Raw genomic sequence first — 21,923 nt, forward strand, 5'->3', positions numbered from 1 at the left:
ATCTGGCCCTGTGTGTGGATAATGATATATACACACACATAAATTCCCAGACTAAAACTATGTTAAGATGGAGTTCAGGTTGGGCGAATAGATCAGTAATTTACAGTAAGTAAAGATTACACTGATGTAATTATCCAAAAACCAAGCATTATAAACCAAGGAAATTCAGAGATAAGGTTAAACTTAGAAGAAATACAAATATGTTAGGGTATGGAAATCCACAGGTAAGGCACCCAAACAACCTTAAATCTGACCTGTAGTGACGCCATGGAAAAGCTATATGGTTATGACTGAGGCACTTTAGTGTCCCCAGGTTAAATTAAACTGATTTTTAAAGACACATTAGAATTTGTCTTTTTTCTTTCATGGTGAAAACTCTGTTTTGTTCCTTTACTGAGATTATTCAGGATATCAGATAATATAGGACACTAAGTGTTAAATTTCTTAGGGACCCGTTTTAAAATAATTTTAATTCATCAACTAACCAATTTGCTTGTAAATTCTTTAAAAAAAGACAGTAAATGCTGTGATTTGGGGGGGGGGGCGGGGAGATTGGATCCCTGCTTTAAATGCAAAAGTCAACTCAGTCCTAACTGTGGAAGCACGAGTGGTGCTTCCATCTATAAAGTGTGTCACCTCTCTAAATACAGTAATTCTTTTGTCACTTCACAGGGATTCTCACAAAACCCGATTTGGTCGACAGGGGAACCGAGAGTGATGTAGTTGACATTGTCCGAAATCTCAGCATCCCCCTAAGGAAGGGCTACTTGATTGTTAAATGTCGTGGGCAGCAAGACATCCATGACAACTTGACACTGGCCTCTGCAATTCAGAAAGAGAGAGAATTCTTTGAGGAGCATGAATATTTTAGGTAGCTTTAAAATCAATACACACTGAATATTGGACAGGTTTTTCCCTATTAAGAGTTTTTTTTTTAAAAATCACAGAAAATTGAGTAAATGCATGCCCTTATACATCTATGCAATGGTTAAAACCAGTCATTGGGACACATTATGAGTTGGACTATGCATGCACAAAGGGAAGTAGCTGGAGTAACTATGTGCCTCTACGTGGGCTCTTCAGGCTTTGGGTGCAAGCACACAGGAGTAAGTGGGGGTACTTGCTTGCTTACACCCCAACTGGAGCAGGTGAGTGGTGCCTTGGCTTTATCATCTTACTGGCCAGGATAGTCAGGAGTTCACTTGTGGTTATGGCCATCAGTAAATTACCACCCGCTGAGGAGAAGGCGGAAGCAGGGGAGGAATTGTGACTCAGCGGTGTGTCTCTGGGTTATAATGCCTCCTGGAGGTGGTGCAGCTTGCACACAACCTCTAGTTTAGCATTGTGCCTGAAGTCACAGTCTAGCCGTGTGTTGTTGTGCATATAGAACAGAGTAAATTCACTCATTCAGGAATAGAAGTAGTTCACTGACAATGGCGTGGAGACTTTTGATACACTTGTAGTTGGAGTAGTTGAGGACCTAGCTAAACAATGTGACTCTCGGTGTTAATATTGATGTTGTGTAGGCAGGTGTTCCACCCATGACTGGTTAGACCAGGCCAGGACTGTGAGGCAGCCCAGATCTGGTTGCACACTTAGCCTGGGAATTACAGTGCAAAAGACAACTACAGTCCTGTCTGCACCCAGCTGCCTGAATAAAAAAATAATCTTTTCATTCATCACCACCAGCTAATCTCTATTATCGGAGACAAAAATCTGTTTATCATTGTGGTGTGTGAGCACCATACAGAATTCCATAAATCCACATGGGTGGCCTATACACAGACCTAAAATCCTCTTTTCTTCCTCTTCCCAAGAACAGACAATGTCATAATCAGCATCTTATTAATACTTTCATCAATAGATCTCAAAGCGCTTTACAAAGTAGCTCAGTATCCTCTCCATTTTACAGATGGGGAAACTGGGGCAGAAAACAATGAAGCAACCTGCCCCAGATCACCCAGAAGGCCTATGGCAAAGTCAGGAACAGAACTGAAGTCTAGACCTGTGCCAATAACTGATTTTTTAATTCCGTCGCCAATTTTTTTTCCTGACAAAATGAATGAGTTGAAAACATTAAACAAAATATTTGTTTTGGAGCGTTTTTAATCTTTTATAATTTTTTTAAAATACATTGAGTGAAATTCCGAAACAAAAATTCCAAAAAATTTCTTTTTTTGACATTTCCAGACTTTTTTTAAATTTGACTGAAACAATTTGCCAAAGTTGACCTGAATTCACCAATTGCTTCAGCGAACCCGAATCTACATTTTTCAACAAAAAAAATTATTTGCATGGAAAACTTCACCCAGCTCTATCTACATCCTCCAAGTCCCAGTTCAGTGCTCCATCCAATAGGCCACACTGCTTTGAAGAGAAACCTGTGTTCTGCTTCTCTTCTTCCATTTCAGGAACAGAGTGAAATGGTTATTAATTAATTATTTCTTATTGTTAGTTCTACAAGAACAATGGGAGAGCTTTCATTTTTGTTTCCAGAGCAGCCAGATTTGTAGTTGCTCTCAGCTCTTGTTGAAGGGAATGACACCACTGATGGCTATCAGCTCAGGAGGCTTTCTCTCTAGTTCCATTAATCTCACCCTGGTCTTTGATAGCTCCGTCATCCCTGAGGATCACAGATGCTGTAGAACGGGGGCAGGCAAACTTTTTGGCCTGAGGGTCACATCGGGTTTCCGAAATTGTATGGAGGGCCGGTTAGGGGAGGCTGTGCCCTCCCCAAACAGCCAGGCGTGGCCCAGCCCCCCCTCCTTCTCGCCCCCTGATGGGGGGTTCCCCCCGGGACTCCTGCCCGATCCAACCCCACCATTCTCTGTCCCCTGACGGCCCCCCCCGGGATTCCTGCCCCATCCAACCCCTCCTGCTCCCTGTTCCTTGACAGCCCCCGGAAACTCCGCCCCTGACTGCCACCCGCCACCCTATCCAACCCCTCCTTTCATTCCTGACTACCCCCCTGGGACCCCTGCCCCATCCAACCACCCCTTCCTCCCTGTCCCCTGACCGCTCCCGGAATCCCTGCCCGCTCCATGCTGCCCCATCCAACCCCCCCTCTCCTTCCTGACTGCCCCCCAGGACTCCTCCCCCCATTCAACCCCCCCCCTTCCCTGCCCTCTGACCACCCCGATCCCTATCAACACCCCCGCCCCCTGACCACCACCCCGAATTCCCCTGCCCTCTATCCAACCCTCTGTGCTCCCTGCCCTCTTACCGCGCTGCCTGGAGCACCAGTGGCTGGCGGCGCTACAGCCGCACTGCCCAGAGCCCCAGGACAGGCAACCGTGCCACATGGCTGGAGCCAGCCATGCCACCGCGCAGCACAGAGCACTGGGTCAGGCCGCGGCTCTGCAGCTGTGCTGCCCGACAGGAGCTCGCCGCCCAGAGCATTGCGCTGGCTGCACAGTGAGCTGAGGCTGCGGGGGAGGAGGAACAACAGGGGAGAGGGGCCGGGGGCTAGCCTCCCAGGCCAGGAGCTCAGGGGCCGGGCAGGAGGGCCGTAGTTCGCCCACCTCTGCTGTAGAAGGTCTTGGTCACAGATAAAGTTTTCTGAGAGCGCCTAGGTCCATTTTATTTCTCCAAAAATTCATGCTGGAAATGTTATTTGCATACTTGCAAGAAATAATTTGACCATTTTTAATACTATTAGTAAGTATGTATATAACTGGCCAGATCGGTCAGTATCTGTACTGTAGTGAAGTACTCTGGAATCCTTTGGGATGAAAGAAGGAATTCTTTGGGATGATATTATTTATTGTATTCTTTAATCTCTTTCAGTATTCTTTTGGAAGAAAGAAAAGCTACTATCCCACTTTTGGCAGAGAAACTTACACAGGAACTGATAGAGCACATTAATGTAAGTTAGCAAACCTGGACTACTGGCTCTTTAAAAAACTATTTGGTGAACACACAAAAGAGCAAATGTTGTTTGGCTCTTTTGCCAAGATATTTATTTAAGCAGTGTAGTAGCAGGTCAGAACTTTCTGAAACCTTAACTAGCTTGTAGAAAATAAATATAAAGGAGACCTTTTCTCATAAATTCATATTTTTAGCTAATGGTTTAGCACAGGAGTTGGCAACCTTTGGCACACGGCTCACCAGGGTAAGCACCCTGGCGGACCGGGCCGGTTTGTTTACCTGCCGCGTCCGCAGGTTCAGCCCATCGCGGCTCCCACTGGCCACAGTTCGCCGCTCCTGGCCAATGGGGGCGGTGGGAAGCGGCACGGGCCGAGGGATGTGCTGGCCGCGGCTTCCTACAGCCCCCATTGGCCTGGAGCGGCAAACCTCGGCCAGTGGGAGCCGCGATCGGCCGAACCTGCAGACGCGGCAGGTAAACAAACCGGCCTGGCCTGCCAGGGTGCTTACCCTGGCAACCCGCGTGCCAAAGGTTGCCGACCCCTGGTTTAGCATAAAGCAATTTACAGATCTTTAAGAAGCATTAGGTACATTTTTATATGTATCCCCTGATTTAAACCAGGGATTAGGAGATCCATACCAGCTTTATGTCAATGCCTTATATATGGATAAAATAGTCTTGGCTAATCAGAGGTTTTGCACACTATTCTCTTAGATTGGGTTGTGGATAAAAACATTTTTGCCTCACCTTGTTAATACCAAGTGACAATTCACACTTTCAGTTGTAGGTTAGTGATGACCCAGAATTCACTTCAGAAAATCGCTAGTAGAAAATTATAATTGTTCCATGTAATATTATACATTTAAAACTTTTTTAAAATGTAAGTTGTTGTTTTTTTTCCCCCTCACTAAAAAAAAATCAAACCTTTTACTTGGGACCATCTTACCAGTTGTTTTATTTCTTTTCAATTTGTAAGCACCTGGAGGATAATAAGGTTATCAGGAATAGCCAACATGGATTTGTCAAGAAAAAATCATGCCACACTTACCTAATTTCCTCCTTTGACAATGTTACTGGCATAGTGGATAGGGGAGAAGCAGTAGATATTGTATATCTTGATTTTAGTAAGTTTTTTGACACAGTCCCCCATGTCATCCTCATAAGCAAACTAGGGAAATGTCGTCTTGATGAAATTACTAGAAGGTGGGTGCGCAATTGGTTGAAAGACCGTATTCAAAGAGTAGTTATCAATGGTTTGCTGTCAAACTGGAAAGGCATATCTAATGTGGCCCCATAGGGGTCAGTCTTGGGTCCAGTACTATTCAATATTTTTGTTAATGACTTGGGCAATGGAGTGGAAAGTGTGCTTATAAAATCTGTGGACGACAACAAGCTGGAAGGGGTTGCGAGTACTTGAGGACAGCATTAGAATTCAGCATTGGAGGACAGCATTAGAATTCAAAATGACCTTGACAAATTAGAGAATTGGTCTGAAATCAACAAGATGAAATTCAATAAAGACAAGTGAAAAGTATTTTATTTAGGAAGGAAAAAACAAATGCATAACTGCAAAGTGGGAATCACCGGCTAGGTGGTAGTACTGCTATAAAGGATCTGGGGGTTATAGTGGATCACAAATTGAATATGAGTCAACAACATGATGCAGTTGCAAAAAAGGTTTAAATCATTCGGGTGTGTACTAACAGGAGTGTCATATTTAAGACATGGGAGGTAATTGTCCTTCTGTACTTGGCACTGGTGAGGCTTCAGCTGGAGTACCGTGTCCAGTTCAGAGCACCAAACTTTAGGAAAGATGTGGACAAATTGGAGGCAGTCTAGAGCAGAGCAACAAAAATGATAAAATGTTTAGAAAACCTGACCTATGAGGAAAGGTTTAAAAAAAAACAACTGGCTATGTTTTTAGTCTTGAGAAAATAATAGTGAGGAGGGACCTGGTAAGTCATCAAATCTGCTAAGGGCTGTCATAAAAAGGACTGTTATCAATTGTTCTCCATGTCCAATGTAGATAGGACAAGAAGCAATGGGCTCAGTATGCAGCAATGGAGATTTAGGTTAGATATTAAGAAAAACTTTCTAATTATAATGATAGTCAAGTTCTGGAACAGGTTTCCAATGGAGGTTGTGGAATTACTATCACTGGAGGTTTTTAACAACAGGTTGAACAAACACCTGTCAGGGTTGGTCTAGGTTTACTTGGTCCTGGACAGAGGGCTGGACTTAATGGCTTCGCAAAGTCCCTTCCAGCCCTACATTTCTATGATTCTATTATTTTCCCCCCCCAGAAATCACTACCAACTTTAGAAAATCAGATAAAGGACAAACTCCGGGTGGCAAACAACAAGCTACAAAAATATGGCAAAGGTGTGCCAGAATCCGTAGAAGAGCAGATGCTCTTCCTAGTAGATGTGAGTATAAATATGGATCTGGTAACTCATTTGAATAAAAACCATTGGTTAGCATTTGGAATTGTGTGGATATTGCAAGTTGGTCTCTTTTTCTAGGCTGCGTACTCCGTGTGTTGCTTCATGAAATCACTAACTACAGACAGATCCATATGCACTTTCCTTAACATAGGAGAACTAGGCCATGAGCATTACTCTCAATTCCCAGTCTTCATAAATCCAGAATATTTACTCCCCAATAAAATAAACCAGATTAAAAATAAGATTGTTCCTGTTTTATCAATGTCAGCTTTGATAATACAATGGGTGAATTACATTTGGTTGCATTAATTATATCAATGCACTGAAAGTCGCTGGTAATAGAAGATGCTGTATTAGGCAAAGGCGTAATAGAAATCAAGAATAAGTAGTTGTATTCCATATTTACAAGGCCATAATATTTTGCACAAAATTCCAGTGATTTTTAAAAGCAACATTGTTTTCCACCTGTATTCTAACCAGCCCAGGTAATCCCATACTACCCCTTCACAGCCACTACTCAAACAATCCCAGCAGTGTGCAGTGAGTAGGGATCAGGGATGTGCGCTAAAACAGAGCTTCTCAAACTTTAAATCCGGCGTGGCTATATTTTAATACAGAGACTGCCTTGTGCATCACCTCCACTCACATTCAGAATAACACAGCATTCTGCTACAGCAATTGCTTACATGGAAAAACAACATTAGGGAAGTATTCAATATATTTTTAGGTTTCAGAGTAGCAGCCGTGTTAGTCTGTATCCACAAAAAGAACAGGAGTACTTGTGGCACCTTAGAGACTAACAAATTTATTTGAACATAAGCTTTTGTGGGCTACTCGATTACAGACCTAAAAGTCGCAATATTACCACAAAAAAACTTTAAAAACAGACTCCAACGAGAGACTGCTGAATTGGAATTAATTTGCAAATTGGACACCATTAAATTAGGCTTGAATAAAGATGGGGAGTGGATGGGCCATTACACAAAGTAAAACTATTTCCCCATGCTTATCCCCCCCCCCCCCCCATAGTTCCTCACATCTCCTTGTCAATGGCTGGAAATGGGCCATTTTCATTACCACTACAAACAGTTCTTTTTCTCTCCTGCTGATAGCTCACCTTAACTGATCACTCTTCTTATAGTTTGTATGGTAACACCCATTGTTTCATGCTCTCGGTGTGTGTGTATATGTGTGTGTGTGTATATGTGTGTGTGTGTGTGTGTGTGTGTGTATATATATATATATATATATACACACACACACACACACACACACACATATACACACATGAAACAATGGGTATATATATATATACACACACACAATCTTCTTACTCTATTTTCCACTACATGCATCCGATGAAGTGGGCTGTAGCCCACAAAAGCTTATGCTCAAATAAATTGTTTAGTCTCTAATATATTTTTAGTTTCTTTTGATGAAATTTAGCTGCTGGAAACCAGGAGGATTATTGTTATTCATTTGTATTACCGAAGCATCTAGAACAGCCCAAATTGAGATCAAGACCTCATTAGGCTAAGCACTGTACATACACAGACTAAAAGATATTTGCTTCCCAGAAGAGCTTGCAACCTAAATAGACAAGGCAAACAAAGGATGAGAGGGAAACAGACCCTGAGAAATGAAGTGACCTGCCCAAGACCACACAGCAAGTCAGTGGCAGAGCTGGGAATAGAACCCTGGGCCACCTCCTTGCCCTAAACACTGAACCTCCTCAGACCAGCAGCAGGTCACAGGCCATGCAGTTTGAGCACTACTGTGCTGAAATACACAGCCTATGAGCTCCGACTGCATCTCAGAATGTCACTTCCACAGCTGGAGCTACAGACAACCTGCAGAGTGTGAATTCCATAGTTTTGCAGGGAGCAGTGTGTAACATTTGCTCCAGCATTTCCCCTCCCTGCTGCAAAGTTTGGGTTATGTATCATTGCAAACAGCTCAGGGTCTGAATTTAGTCCCCTGAGTGTTGTTTAACTGACAATTTCCTGTCTCTTTACAGAAACTCAAACTCTTTAACCAGGACATCATGAATTCAGTGCAAGGAGAAGAAATTGTAACTGATAAAACAAAACAAAGACTATTCACAAAAGTTCGCAAGTACTTTAATGAATGGGAAACCCATATTAATAACAGTACACTGAAAGGTAAGCACCAAATGTTGGCACTTGGCCTGAAAGTTGTTCTGCGCTGACAGCAGGGCCGTTCCTAGCTATTCTGGGGCCCTACGCAGTCCCCCCGCGGGGGGGAGGAGGGCAGGCCTCCGTGGTGGGGAGCGGGGCTGGCTTGGGGGACAGGGGGAACCACCCCTCAGCACTCACCGGCGGCATGGCTGGGGCCGGGCCGCTGCACTTCCCGCCACCAGTGAGTGCAGGCCCAGTCCTGTCCGCTCTCCTCAGGGGAGTGGGGGCGGGGCTGGGGCGGAGCAGGGGTGGTAAGAGGTGGGGCTGGGGCAGGGAAGGGGTGGAGCAGGGCGGGGGCTTTGGGAAAGGGGTGGGAAGAGGCAGGGCAGGGGCGGAGCAGTATGCAGCTGCGCAAGGCACCAGGAAATGTGGTGCCCCAAATTTCCTGGTGCCTACGGAGCTGCGTACTTTGTGTATGGGTAAGGACAGCCCTCTCTGACAGACAGACATCTGTGAGTGCCCAGAGCCCTAGTGAAATCAATGGGGCTCCATATGGGCACAAAGGTCTGCTTGCATGGACCGGCTTGTTCTTGTTGGGGGCCCTTATCCATCATTAGAGATTAGTCCAAAGGACAAATTCCAAATCTGGATCCAAGCCTGTGTAAATTGTGCGGGTGTTAAGTACAGAGTTTAGTGTGACCCAGTCACTACTTTTAATGATCTCTACTCTCGCAGTTCTGTTCTACCTGAAGTTGTACCAGCCCTAAAAATTAAGGCTAATGAAATTAAATCCTTGCAGTGATGCAAGTTAGATTCCTGGGTTGTTTCGAGCTGTTTGTTTCCATGACTGTTAGCAAGTTGATTTATCAAAGTCATAGCCACAAATCAAAATTCTGGAGTACTGCAGGGGGAAGAGGGGCTGGCCACTTCCTGCAGAAAGTGGAGTGACCCAGCCCCAGCCTGCTCGGCTCCCCTGGCTCCCAGGCTTGGGGGCGGTGGGGCTGGGAGCCAGGGGAGCGGAGCAGGCTGGGGCCGGGTTGCTCTACTTACTGGTGAGTGCAGGCCCGACCGCTTCTGGAGTCCTCAGGGGAGTGGGGGCGGAGCGGGGGCAGGAAGAGGTGGGGCGGAGGAGGGGCGGGGGCCCTGGGGAAGAGCCGGAGCACGGGCTGGAGCAGTACGCAAGCTGCGCAGGGCACCAGGAAATGTGGTGCCCCAAATTTCCTGGTGCCCTACGCAGCTGCGTACTTTGTGTATGGGTAAGGACGGCCCTGCAGCTTGCTAAAGGTAACACAGCCTGTTAATTACTCCAAAAGTGATTGTGAATCTCTCTGCATGCTAAACAACATTCTGTAATGTTAAATTTGAGATAAGCTGTGTTTTCAAAATGGTCAAATGGAGGTAGATACCCAAGTGCCTTAGGCCCCTTTGATATCTCAGCCTGTTACACACAAGACAATTCAGAGATCCTTCCTGCAGTGACTTTAACTCTGCCCCCTCAAATATCTACAGCACTACAGGCTTCAAAACTTTATATCTACAATCTTCTTATTCCTTAAGCTAACCTGGGGTTTGCTGTAGCTGTTCTGCATCCAAATAGACACATGAGAACTAAGAAATAGTTTTAGCCCCTTATTAAATCCAGGCCTTTTCACGTAGATTTTAGTATAAAAACAAACACATCTCGAATTATTAGAAATAACGGTGCTGTTTTAACTGCTGTAGTAAAAGAAATTATGAAAGAAGAAGTGTGGGGCTTTGAAAATCACTATCGTGGAAGAGAGCTCCCAGGTTTTGTCAATTACAAGACATTTGAGGCCATTGTGAAACAACAAATTGTGCTGCTGAAATCACCAGCTATCATGATACTGAAGACAGTGACTGGTGAGTTTCATTCACTGAGTTTGCCATAAACTTTGACCATATTCACTTAGCTGCTTTTATAACCGCTTAGCTTTAATTCATATGGAAAGTTTTTAGGGGGCAGATGAGTTTTGGGGCTGCAATCAGAATGATGGTAATTACAACTTGTGGAGTGTAGCTAACTGGTAAAATATTGAAGTATTCAGTCCTCCACGTACTGCTTCAAATCAAATATACAAATGCAAATGTTTTCACTGAGACCATAAATACCAAATCATATTTTTAAATGTAAGTAGGAGAATAGTATAGATTAGAGCAGGAGTCGGCAATTTACGGCACGCGTGCCAAACACGGCACACTAGCCGATTTTGAGTGGCACGCTGCTGCCTGCCATGGTCCCGGCCCCCAGCCCCACTCAGCCCCCACGCCCACCGCTCTCCCCTGCGGGGGCAGGAGGCAGAAGCTTGGTCCTGCGGCAGCCAAGCTTCCCCCCTCCCCTGCTTCTTCCCCCAGCGTGGTGCTTTCCTGCCCCTCCTCTTCTCCATCAGCTGATGGCCCTTGCGAGGGGGAGGGGGACAAGTGGCAGCATGCTCGCTGCTCTGTAGAGGAGGCAGAGAAGAGGTAGGGACGGGACCTTGGGGAAGGGGGTGGAACAGGGTATATCCCTTCCAGCCCCCTGCCATGAGCCGCTTAGGGCAGGGGGCTGGGAGTACCCCCATGAGCCAAGCACCCCAGCCCTCTGCCCTGACCCCTGAACTCCCCCCCACACCCAGTCTTCTGCCCTGCACCTCCACACACCCCCAGCCCTCTGCCCTGACCCCTGAACTCCCCCCCACACCCAGTCTTCTGCCCTGCATCTCCACACACCCCCAGCCCTCTGCCCTGACCCCGAACCCCCCCACACCCAGTCTTCTGCCCTGTACCTCCACACCCCTCCAGCCCTCTGCCCTGACCCCGAACCCCCCCCACCCCAAGCCTTCTGCCCTGTACCCCCCCACACCCCTTCTGCTAGGGTTACCATATTTTGAGTGTCCAAAAAGAGGACACTCCACGGGGCCCTGCCCCCAGCCCCGCCCCGCCCCAACTCCACCCCTTCCCCAAAGTCCCTGCCCCAACTCCGCCCCCTCCCCTGCTTCCCACGAACATTTGATTCACGGGAAGCCTGAAGCAGGCAGCAGGTAAGATGGGGAGGGGTGGGGGGAGGAGGCGCGGCCCAGTCTAGCCCCCCCAACCGAGCGGCTCCCTCCGGCGGCCGGCCCCGGCGTCTCCAGCCTGGCTCGGCTCGGGCCCTGGGGTGCCGGCCCCGGGCCAGCCCCCGGCCGAGCACCGCCGGCCCCCGGCCCGGCCCCAGCCCCCGGCCCAACGCCCCCGGCCCCGGCCCCGCACCCCTGGCCCCTAGGGTTACCATATTTCAGCAAGCAAAAAAGAGGACGGGAGGAGCCCCGCCCCAGTCCTGCCCTAGCCCCACCCCAGTCCTGCCCTAGCCCCTCCCCTGCTCCTTCCACTCCCTCCCACTTCCTGCCCCCCTCAGGACCCCCAACCCTCCCCCTGCTCCTTGTCCCCTGACTGCCCCCTCCTGGGACCCCTGCCCCTAACTGCCCCCCAGGACTCCACCCCCTATTTATGTACAGGCGTGACTACCTGCCCTTTCCTGGTTATTATACGCGGCCAGTCCGCATCCACATCCAGTAATTAAAAAAAAAAAATAAACTAATAATTTAAATTGGAATTTCATCCATTAATAAGTATTTATTATATAATTAAAACCATTCTATTGAAGGACAGATATTAAATAACACTAAATAAATTAATGTTCAAAAAAATATTAAAAATTTGAAAATTTAGAGCATGGAAACCAAAATAGCTAAAATTTAGTTTTGGCAAGATACACGGAATGGAAACTCCGGGATCTTTACCTGTCACTGAATATAGCCATCATACCAATAGTGGAATATAAAACAAGTCTACATAAACTCTCCTTAAAATTTTTACTTCTGTCCATTCCCAATAATTGTAACAAATCATTATTACCTTCACTCCACTTGCCACGCGCCCCAAGCACAAAACCAAAGAAGTGAATATTTTTACCTTCCGTTAAGTTTTTAATTTCTTCCTCTAACTCAAGATAATAAGCCACCTTCTCACTGTGGGCTTGTTCCAAACTTCCGGCATTATCCTCCCATCGCACTGTAACATCAACCACCACTGCTGTATCTCCTTTTATAAATATAATATCCGGCTTTCTTAACTCACCCTTACTATTTCTCAAATGGGGCTCTATCATTGCCTTCCACCCTAATTTACCAACCTTATCTACAACTGCAGACACTACTCTATTATGCCTTTTTATCCTAGCATTCTTAGTCTTATAACATTGTCCTGAGATATGGGGAACAGTCTCTCGCACTTTACCGCACCATCTACAAAGAGCATTCACACCTCCTCTTCCTCTTGCTAATGTCTCCCTAGTAGGATAAATATTTGCCCTAAGCTGCAATGCTGCGATATACGCTGACGATTTAACTTTACTAGAGTTTCTAAAAATCGAATTACTAATTAAATCATTTTTAAAATATTTTATCCCTATTCCCTGACATCTCAGTTCCGACCATCTTAAAAATTCCTCTTCCCTCCATTTCTTGGGATGAGATGTTACTGCACTAAATGACAATATTTTATCCACAAGATTTTCTCCTGCATATAGATAAGATAGGTCCATCCAATCATCTCTTGAGACAATATGTCTCCTCCATTTACGAATTAACATATTTGGGATTTGCACACTAAACTTAGTGAGAGCTAAACCACCATCCCTACCTCTAGAATAAAATATCCCATCTGTGGTACACTGAGGTAAATGTAAAATCTCTTTAACTATTTTTCTAACTAACACATCAAGATCGTTTAAAAGATTAAAAGGGGGTTCTATTAAAAGAAGATTATAAAATAGCTTCGGTAAAATATATGTCTGTAAAATTAATATTTTTTGGGCCGGTTTTAATGGGGCCTTAATTAAATTCTCACTCCAATCTTTCAATTTTTCTTTAAGTACCGGTCCCCCTACACCTATCCAGGGATCTATTCTAGCTCCTAAATATTTTTCAAAATCCCCTGGTTGAACATATTCAATCTCCTCTGACCCTATCTGCCAATTATCCTTAGGATTAACTACATAGGTTTTATGCTTAGTTAAAATATGAAAGCCTTTCGTTTTCTTCACATTAACAGAGAGATTAGTATTTTTACAAAACTCCTCTAAGATACCCAAATTTTTAATCATTCCTTTATATGAGCTGCTTAAAATTGCCACATCATCGGCAAAAGCCAATGACGTGACACCATTGCCCTTAACATAAAAACCACTTCCTTCTACTTCTAATCTAGTTAAAAGGGGATCCATAGCAATATTAAACAAAATTGGGGACAACGGGTCACCCTGCTTGACCCCCCTCCTAATTAAAATAGACTCAGTAACTTCATCACCCACCCATACCCTAGTTGTGCAATTATCATAAAGGTCCCTAATAATATCTATAAAATGTTCATCTATACCAAATCTTCTCAACCCGGCTATTATATGTCCGTGTCCCACAGAATCAAAAGCTTTAGCCAGATCTACGAACACTATTGCAATTTCATTCCCATTTCGTTTAGCCCCTTTAATCAAATTATCTAATATAGCAATATTTTCCTCACACCCAGGGGCGGATATAAACCCTTTTTGTCTACTACATATCTTAACTGTTTCCACCAGTCTTTTTGCTAATATTTTGGTATAGATTCTAATCCAAACTGACCCAATTGTCAATGGTCTCCAAGATGTTAACTTCTTCATTTCCTCCTCATCTTGTGTCTTTGGTATTAAAATCGTTCTATTTTTCTTAAGTTCATCTGGTACCTGTCTATTTAGAAACCATATATTAAAAATTTTTGTAAGTATTAAGGAGTCTAAATTAAAAATATCCCACAAATTGCTCACTTTTACTTTATCTGGGCCAGGAGCACTATCTTTTCTTATTTCTCTTAAAGCTATTCTAATCTCATCCACAGAGATCGGACTCATTAATATATCATTATCCGCATTCTCTGTGGATGATGGCCACCCTATCATATTACCATGTCCAATTGTTCCCAAAATATTCACATAGTATTCCTCAATTTGTTTCATAGGGATAGCACACTTAGCCTTATCTGGCTTTCCCATTATAATGCGAGTCAATCTTCTTCTATCCTTATCAAATAATTGTTGATAGAATTTATACTTAGCTTTCTTTGTAGCATATCTCCTAATTGCATTAAATTGCTTCCTTCTCCCCTCCTTTCTCATCTTCCCTTTTCCTTTATTCCTCAACTCTATTTGACTTTCATTTCTAGGGTCCTTTCCCTCTACTAATGAATAACATAATTTTTCCAACATTGCCCATCCGAGAGCTTTTGTTAAATCCTCCTTTAATAATCCTTCAATTTCCCCTAAACTATTTATTATTTCTCTTCCCTCCCTACTTTGTTTTCCCCGTTTACTTATTTTCTCCACTAAATCCACTTCTGGATGTCCTTTTAGTGGGAAAATCCTCTCTCTTGGGGGCGGAATTTCTAATATATCTACTCTAATGTCCTCTACCTCAGTCACTTCCTCCCTATCTCCTGTTACCACTAACTTCTTCTTTGCTAATTCTCGTCTTTTATCTGATATTTGTTTATTCGTTTTGGTCCTCATCTCGCTCTCAATACATTTATTTATATTCCTTTTCCCAATATATTTCCTTTCCAACTGTATAAGCTGCGCAACCTCATCTTTGGTCCATATACGAGATCTAGTCGATCCCTCTTTGATCTTACTTTTAGCAGCCATATCTTCTTTTCTTTGCTCATTCCTCACAGCAGGGTGTCTATGTCTACAGTGTTGGCTCAATCCAGATCTAGTATGAAAACCAAGCCCACAGACCGAGCACGTATGGCTCTTCATTGGGGTATCCGCCTTCTTGGGTATGCACTTGGGGTAGTGGCAAGCTATATTATGATATTGAGAAGATTTTCCACATTTACTACATACAACTCGTATGGCTTTACTTTTATGAACCACATTAATGTGTTTGGCCCATTTACCAAATGTTGGTAATATCTGGGGACATATTGGACAATTAAAACTATCAACGGGATACTCTAAATAAAAAACCCCATCCTTCCACGAACTACTTTCTAATATATTTATATTACTACCAGTACTGTTAAGATCCTTATTACGATCCCTATTAAAATCAGTACTTGGTCTAAAACTATTTAATAAACTAGACCCATTAACTAAATGAGCATTAAGATATCCCGATTCGCTAACATATGGATCATCAAATGTACTTAAATACTTAAAATCTGGATTAAAACTTTCCATAGTTAAATCATTAAAAGTGTCCCTTGTAAAAACCATCGGTAAGATAGATAAAATCTCCTCACCATGATCATCACAAACAGTCTCCTCTACCTCCTCTCCATGCTCCACTGGGAGGACTTGATTCTCACTCTCATGCTCATGAGACTTCATTATAGTCCACACCATTTTATCCATTGGTCCAGCGACCCTAATCACACCCCTAATATATTTAACACTGTCAGCCGGGGCATCAAAGCCAACAGCGGGGGCGTTATTAACCCGGTCCAGCGCCAATCCGGTATAAAAATATAAATTACTTTTTTCCATAGCTAAAAGATTTACCCTTCTCAGGGGGAAACTAACCCTTTCCAGGGGGAAACTAACCCGTACCTGGGGGAAACTTACCCTTTCCAGGGGGAAACTAACCCGTGCCTGGGGGAGACTACCCTTACCAGGGGGAATCTAACCCTTACCAGGGGGAGTCAAACCGTACCTGGGGGAGGCTACCCTTACCAGGGGGGCATCCATGTGGCACCATATGGGGCTGCCCAACCCCGTCCCACACTCCACTGAATGTGGGATGTGGGTTCGTCCTCCGCAATCCGCCTGGCTATCCAAGCCAGTTACCGACTCTCACCACGAGGAGGTAGCGGTTGGACTTGCAATCCAGAGGCTTTCCTCAAAGAGGGGTCCCAAACAGCATAATGTCGAGCTCTAACGGGCGTGTGAGAAAAGGCTCAGATCTTGGTAGGGGTTGCCCCTATTGACCGGGCTCACGCCCACCCCCACCTCACCGATAACCCATTCTCTCACTACCCTCAGGCAATGTTTCCGTCCAAGCCCGACAGCTGAGAGGGTCCAGAGACGCATGGAGAGCCATTAAGCCTCTATGCTCCTTGTTCCCTGACTGCCCCCTCCTGAGACCCTCCCCCCATCCTAACTGGCCCCCTAGGACCCTACCCCCTACCTGCTCCCTGACTGCCCCAACCCTTATCCACACCTCCACCCCCAGACAGACCCCCGGGATTCCCACGCCCCATCCAACCACTCCCCACCCCCTGATAGCCCCCCACAGAACTCCCGACCCATCTAAACCCCTCTGCTCCCTGTCCCCTGACTGCTCCGATCCCTCTCCCCACCCCTGCCCCCTGACAGCCCCCCCGCTCCTTGTCCCCTGACTACCCCTCCTGGGACCCCTGCTCCTAACTACCCTCCAGAACCCCACCCCCGACCTAAGCCTCCCTGTTCCTTGTCCCCTAACTGCCCCCTCCTGAGACCCCCCCACCCTAACTGTCCTACCCCCTACCTGTACCCTGACTGCCCAAAACCTTATCCACACCCCCAGAAAGCCCCCCCCGAACACCCGACCCCCCCCCCGTCTCTTGACTGCTCCCTCCAGAACCTCCCTGCCCCTTCTCTGACCCCCTGGCCCCCTTACTCTGCCGCTCAGACCAGCGTGCCGGGGAGGAGGAGCAGGGGGAGGAGCTCCAGACTGCCGGTGCGAACGGCCGGCTGGTGATTTGCGAATGCAGGGAGCGAGGGAGTGCTCTCTGCTGCAGGGGAGAGGAGGGGGAAGTGGAGGAGGGGCTCTCTCTGGCTGTCGGAGCCCCATGTAAGTGGCACCATCCGTCCGGCTGCCCTGTCAGCAGCGCGTGCTCTGCGGGGGGGGGGGAAGTCCGGACATTTACAAATTCCCCCCGGACGTTATTTTTAACTCTAAAAGCCGGACATGTCCGGGGGAATCCGGATGAATGGTAACCCTACCGGCCCCGGCCCCGCACCCCCGGCCCCGCACCGCCGGGCCCGGGCCAGCCCCCGGCCGAGCAGCGCCGGACCCGGCCCGGCCCCCGGCCCAGCACCCAGCGACGCCGGCCCCTCCCTCTTTTCCCGGACATGTTCGGCTTTTTGGGATTTCCCCCTGGACGGGGATTTGAGGCCCAAAAAGCCGGACATGTCCGGGAAAATCCGGACGTATGGTAACCCTACCCTCTGCCCTCACCCCTGAACCCCCACACACACCCAGTCTTCTGCCCTGCACACCCCCAGCCCTCTGCCCTGACCCCTGAAAACCCCCCCCCCCAGGTCTGGGGTCCTGGCTGCCGGCCCCTTGCCAGCCGGTGTCCTGGCTGCAGGCCCCGCTCAGCCAGCTGCCGGCCTAGGTGAACAGAACCCCAGGCTGGCAGCGGGCTGAGCAGGCTGGCAGCGTAAGATCAGCATTTTAATTTAATTTTAAATGAAGCTTCTTAAACATTTTGAAAACCTTGTTTACTTTACATACAACAATAGTTTAGTTATATAATATAGACTTGTATAGAGAGAGAGACCTTCTAAAAAATGTTAAAATGTATTACTGGCACATGAAACCTTTAAATTAAAGTGAATAAATGAAGACTCGGCACGCCACTTCTGAAAGGTTGCCTACCCCTGGATTAGAGAGTTATCACTAAAATTGTATCAAATTTAAAGTAGCAATATATTGCTACAAACTGTGGAAGTATGATGCAGATAATTTTGGTGGAAGTGTCAAATTCATTTTACTCTGTTTCGTGCAAGTGCCATTACAATCTCCACAGGACCCATGGACTCAATATGATTTTAGTAGCAGTGCTACAAGTCTTCCATACCCAGGCTCCAAATCCCCAAATGGATTGGACTACTCAAGTGTTTAAAGATAAGAATGTGTTAACAGAGTTTTGCTAGACTAGAGCCTCAAAGGAGAATGAACTGAAAATACTTAATTATAAACTTTAAGTTTAAATATTTTTATTCAACTTATTTGCAAGTGAAAACATTTATAACCGCCTGGAACACAAAATAATACACATCACAAAACCATCACCCACACAGAATAGAAATGCATAAACCAAGAAGTTTTCAAATTAAAACATTATTTAAGCTACAGCTGAACCCAATTTGTTAATGACTCATACAGTTCTTATATTTATGCTGATAACATGAAATTATAGTTATTCCTCCTCTCCCTTTTTAGAGCTTGTACGAGAAACTTTTACTGAAATTGCCATGCAACACTTTGAGAACTTTTTCTATCTTTTCAGAGAAGCTAAGGTAAGGGGCTATTTATGGCAGTGGTTCTCAACCAGGGGTACATGTACCCCTAGGGGTACGCAGAGGTCTTCCGGGGGGTACATAAACTCATCTATTTGCCTAGTTTTACAACAGGTTACATAAAAAGTACTAGCAAAGTCAGAAAAACTAAAATTTCATACAGACAATGACTTGTTTATACTGCTCTATATACACTGAAATACTCTTCACACAATGCACTGTCAACCTGTGGAACACTTTGCCAGAAGATGTTGTGAAGGCCAAAACTAGAACAGGGTTAAAAAAAGATCTAGATAAATTCATGGAGGATAGGTCCATCAATGGCTATTAGCCAGGATGGGCAGGGATGGTGTCCCTAACCTCTGTTTGCCAGAAGCTGGGAATGGGCAACGGGATGAATCACTTGATGATTATCTGTTCTGTTCATTCCCTCTGGGGCACCTGGCACTGGCCATTGTTGGAAGACAGGATACTGGGCTAGATGGATCTTTGGTCTGACCCAGTATGGCCATTCTTATATTCTTAAATATAAGCACAATATTTATATTCCAGTTGATTTATTTTATAATTATATGGTAAAAATGAGAGAGCAACTTTTCAGTACTAGTGTGCTCTGACACTTTTTTAATATATTTTTATGTCTGATTTTGTAAGCAAATAGTTTTTAAGTGAGGTGAAACTTGGGGGTACACAAGACAAATCAGACTCCTGAAAGAGGCACAGTAGTCTGGAAAGGTTGAGAGCCACTGATTTATGGTATCTTATACCTAAATCATCATTAATGGCATGTGCTTAGAACTATCTTTACTCTTGGTCAATCTATTGTCTAGCTGTATAACTTCCCACTGATTGGTAAAATGTCTACCACTGTATTCAGTGAATGGTGTAAAGTTACATAGTGAAGCAATAGATCTATAAAAGTGAGGGTGCTGAACAATAATGCTATGAGCTTGATGGCATGGGGCCTGATTCTGATCTCACTTAACTGGTTTTACACAAGTGTAATTTCACAGGCCTCCATAGAGTTACTCCAGAATTCTGCTGAGACCAGAATCACAGTTAAACTCATGAAGTCCCACTGGGTGCATAGTTTGTAGGACTTTAGTTCCCTGATTGTCCCACCAATTCTCCCTTTGACAGCAATCTTCACATGTAGGCTGGCAGTTAGTCTGTCCTGTGAGGTCTTGCCTCAGGTATACAGAGCACAATTAGCAGAGACCTTGACTTTCATTTAGTTTCGTTTAATGCAAGATTGTTTGTTAATAGATGCATAATTTAATCATAGAGAAGATTCCTGACTCTGAAGGTGTCACAAAGACTTGGGTGGAAGGTGCAGCTGCTGCTTTGCCAGCTCACTCCATCTGCATTCTCAGTATGGTCTGAAAGGCTCAGGGTGGTAGTATAGCTTCATTCTTTGCATCTGACTTCAAAAGTGGGAATCTCCCTGCTCCTGAGTGTGTGTTTGTGGGATGAGCTTAACCTAGTAATGACGTGGGGGGCTCAGATTAGTCTATTGCCCCTCTGCATTCCAGCCAAGCTGACTACAGCTTTGTGCAGCCTGCGAATGAAATCACTGAGGCTTGTTGTTCTGGGTGGCTTTGATGTCTATGCAGAGGAAAGCTGTATTGAGTCAGCTTGTTATCTCATGTCTGCCTTGACAGTCAGAGATACAATGTAGGTTGTATCTGGATCTATGCTTAGAGTGGAAAATGCTCTACAGCTGTTTTTTTGAGCTGATTCAGTGAGTGTCTAATAACACCTTTGTCATGATTGGACCCTTTGCCTCTACAGACTGAGGTCTGTGCTGACTGTTGCTTCTTTTGGGGAAGTAGATACATTTGAATGGATGCTTAAGAGTCATGAGTCGCTTTATAAATTGTTGGGTGGTATTGGGTCTGCTCTATTGATTCTTCTTCTATTTTTAAATCACAGACTAGAATTGAAGACCTAAAACAAAAACAAGAGGAGGAAGCTGAAACTGTAATTGCCAATCAGTTCAAAATGGAACGCATCGTTTACTGTCAGGACAGTCTTTACCATGAGGATTTACGGGAAATTAGAAAAACTACTGGAGTCCTCCCTCTTGGTGTTGCTGTTACTCATGTTAACTCTATTGCATCTCAAAAACAGTATTCCATTGATGAAATGGCTTATCACTTGAATGCATATTTCAAGGTGAGTTTCTTGTCTGTGTATTTCCCGCCATCAGTCCTACTTTGTAGAACATAATTACCTGGGGGGAAATGGACAGCTGAAATTTAAGGAGAGGGGTGATTCCTTTACTCGTAGCATTTTTTTTTAAAGAAAGTAGTAGTGCTTCGAGTAAATACTGGATTAACAGTACTGGGCACAGAAGACCTTTATGGACAACAAATGTTCAAATATCCCTAGTTGTAGTCATTGCTTTTTGGCACTTGTTCCCATTACTGTTCACGACTTGCAGTAAGCTATAGAATAACCACTTGCTGCCAGGTATAATAGTGTGCCCTATTGCTAGGAGTGTTGTAACATTGAGAAGTCATAACCTCAACATGAAAGGGAATTAATTAACTATACTTTTATATTCCCAGCCTAATAGCTAGAAAGCCTCTAAGTGGAATGATCACTTGTAAAATTGCAGAATCCTATTTTCTGTGTTTCCCTCATACATCCTTGACTATTGATACATCATCCTATTGATAATCTTCTTTTTTCTTAGGGTGCAGGCAATCGTCTCTCCACTCAAATTCCTTTGATTATTCAGTCCTACGTCCTCCAGGACTACACTGAAAAGTTACAGAATGCAATGTTGCAACTTTTGCAAGATAAAGATAAGTTCAGCATTCTTCTTCTTGAGAAGAAAGATGCTGCCACTGAAAGGAAAAATGTGAAAGAAAGAATTAAACGTCTGACACAAGCTCGACAACGCTTAGCAAAGTTCCCAGGTTAAAGCAGATGTGCTAAGCAATAGCACTTTTCCTTATTTCTCTTATGTGTGAGTTAGTTAACCGAGACCTAAATATTCAGTGGGAAGTGTTGGGTACTCAGGACTTTTGAAAATCAGGCCCCTTATTACATGTCTAAATATGGATTTTGGTGCCTAACTTTAGGCTCCTGTTTTTGAAAATCCTGTTTTGTGACCCATTCACCTCTAATTGGGAATAGCCTGCATAGGGTAGAGGGGTACCCTTCAAATTTCAGTG

At 44.9% G+C, this 21,923-nt stretch overlaps 1 protein-coding gene across 1 annotated transcript in view; it reads left to right on the forward strand.

The window, feature by feature from the left end:
- The window catches only part of LOC135880853 (interferon-induced GTP-binding protein Mx1-like), a 31,075-nt gene extending 9,405 nt beyond the window's left edge, over positions 1–21,670 (forward strand). Inside the window, exons 7-14 of the mRNA XM_065407222.1 lie at positions 673–871; positions 3,787–3,865; positions 6,169–6,291; positions 8,327–8,471; positions 10,170–10,328; positions 18,665–18,741; positions 20,674–20,916; positions 21,440–21,670. Coding sequence (XP_065263294.1) covers positions 673–871; positions 3,787–3,865; positions 6,169–6,291; positions 8,327–8,471; positions 10,170–10,328; positions 18,665–18,741; positions 20,674–20,916; positions 21,440–21,670 — 1,256 coding nt within the window. The remainder of the gene's footprint in view (positions 1–672; positions 872–3,786; positions 3,866–6,168; positions 6,292–8,326; positions 8,472–10,169; positions 10,329–18,664; positions 18,742–20,673; positions 20,917–21,439) is intronic.
- Positions 21,671–21,923: the final 253 nt, after the last annotated feature.

Source organism: Emys orbicularis, chromosome 1 (assembly GCF_028017835.1).
Source record: "Emys orbicularis isolate rEmyOrb1 chromosome 1, rEmyOrb1.hap1, whole genome shotgun sequence".
Classification (NCBI taxonomy): Eukaryota; Metazoa; Chordata; order Testudines; family Emydidae; genus Emys; species Emys orbicularis.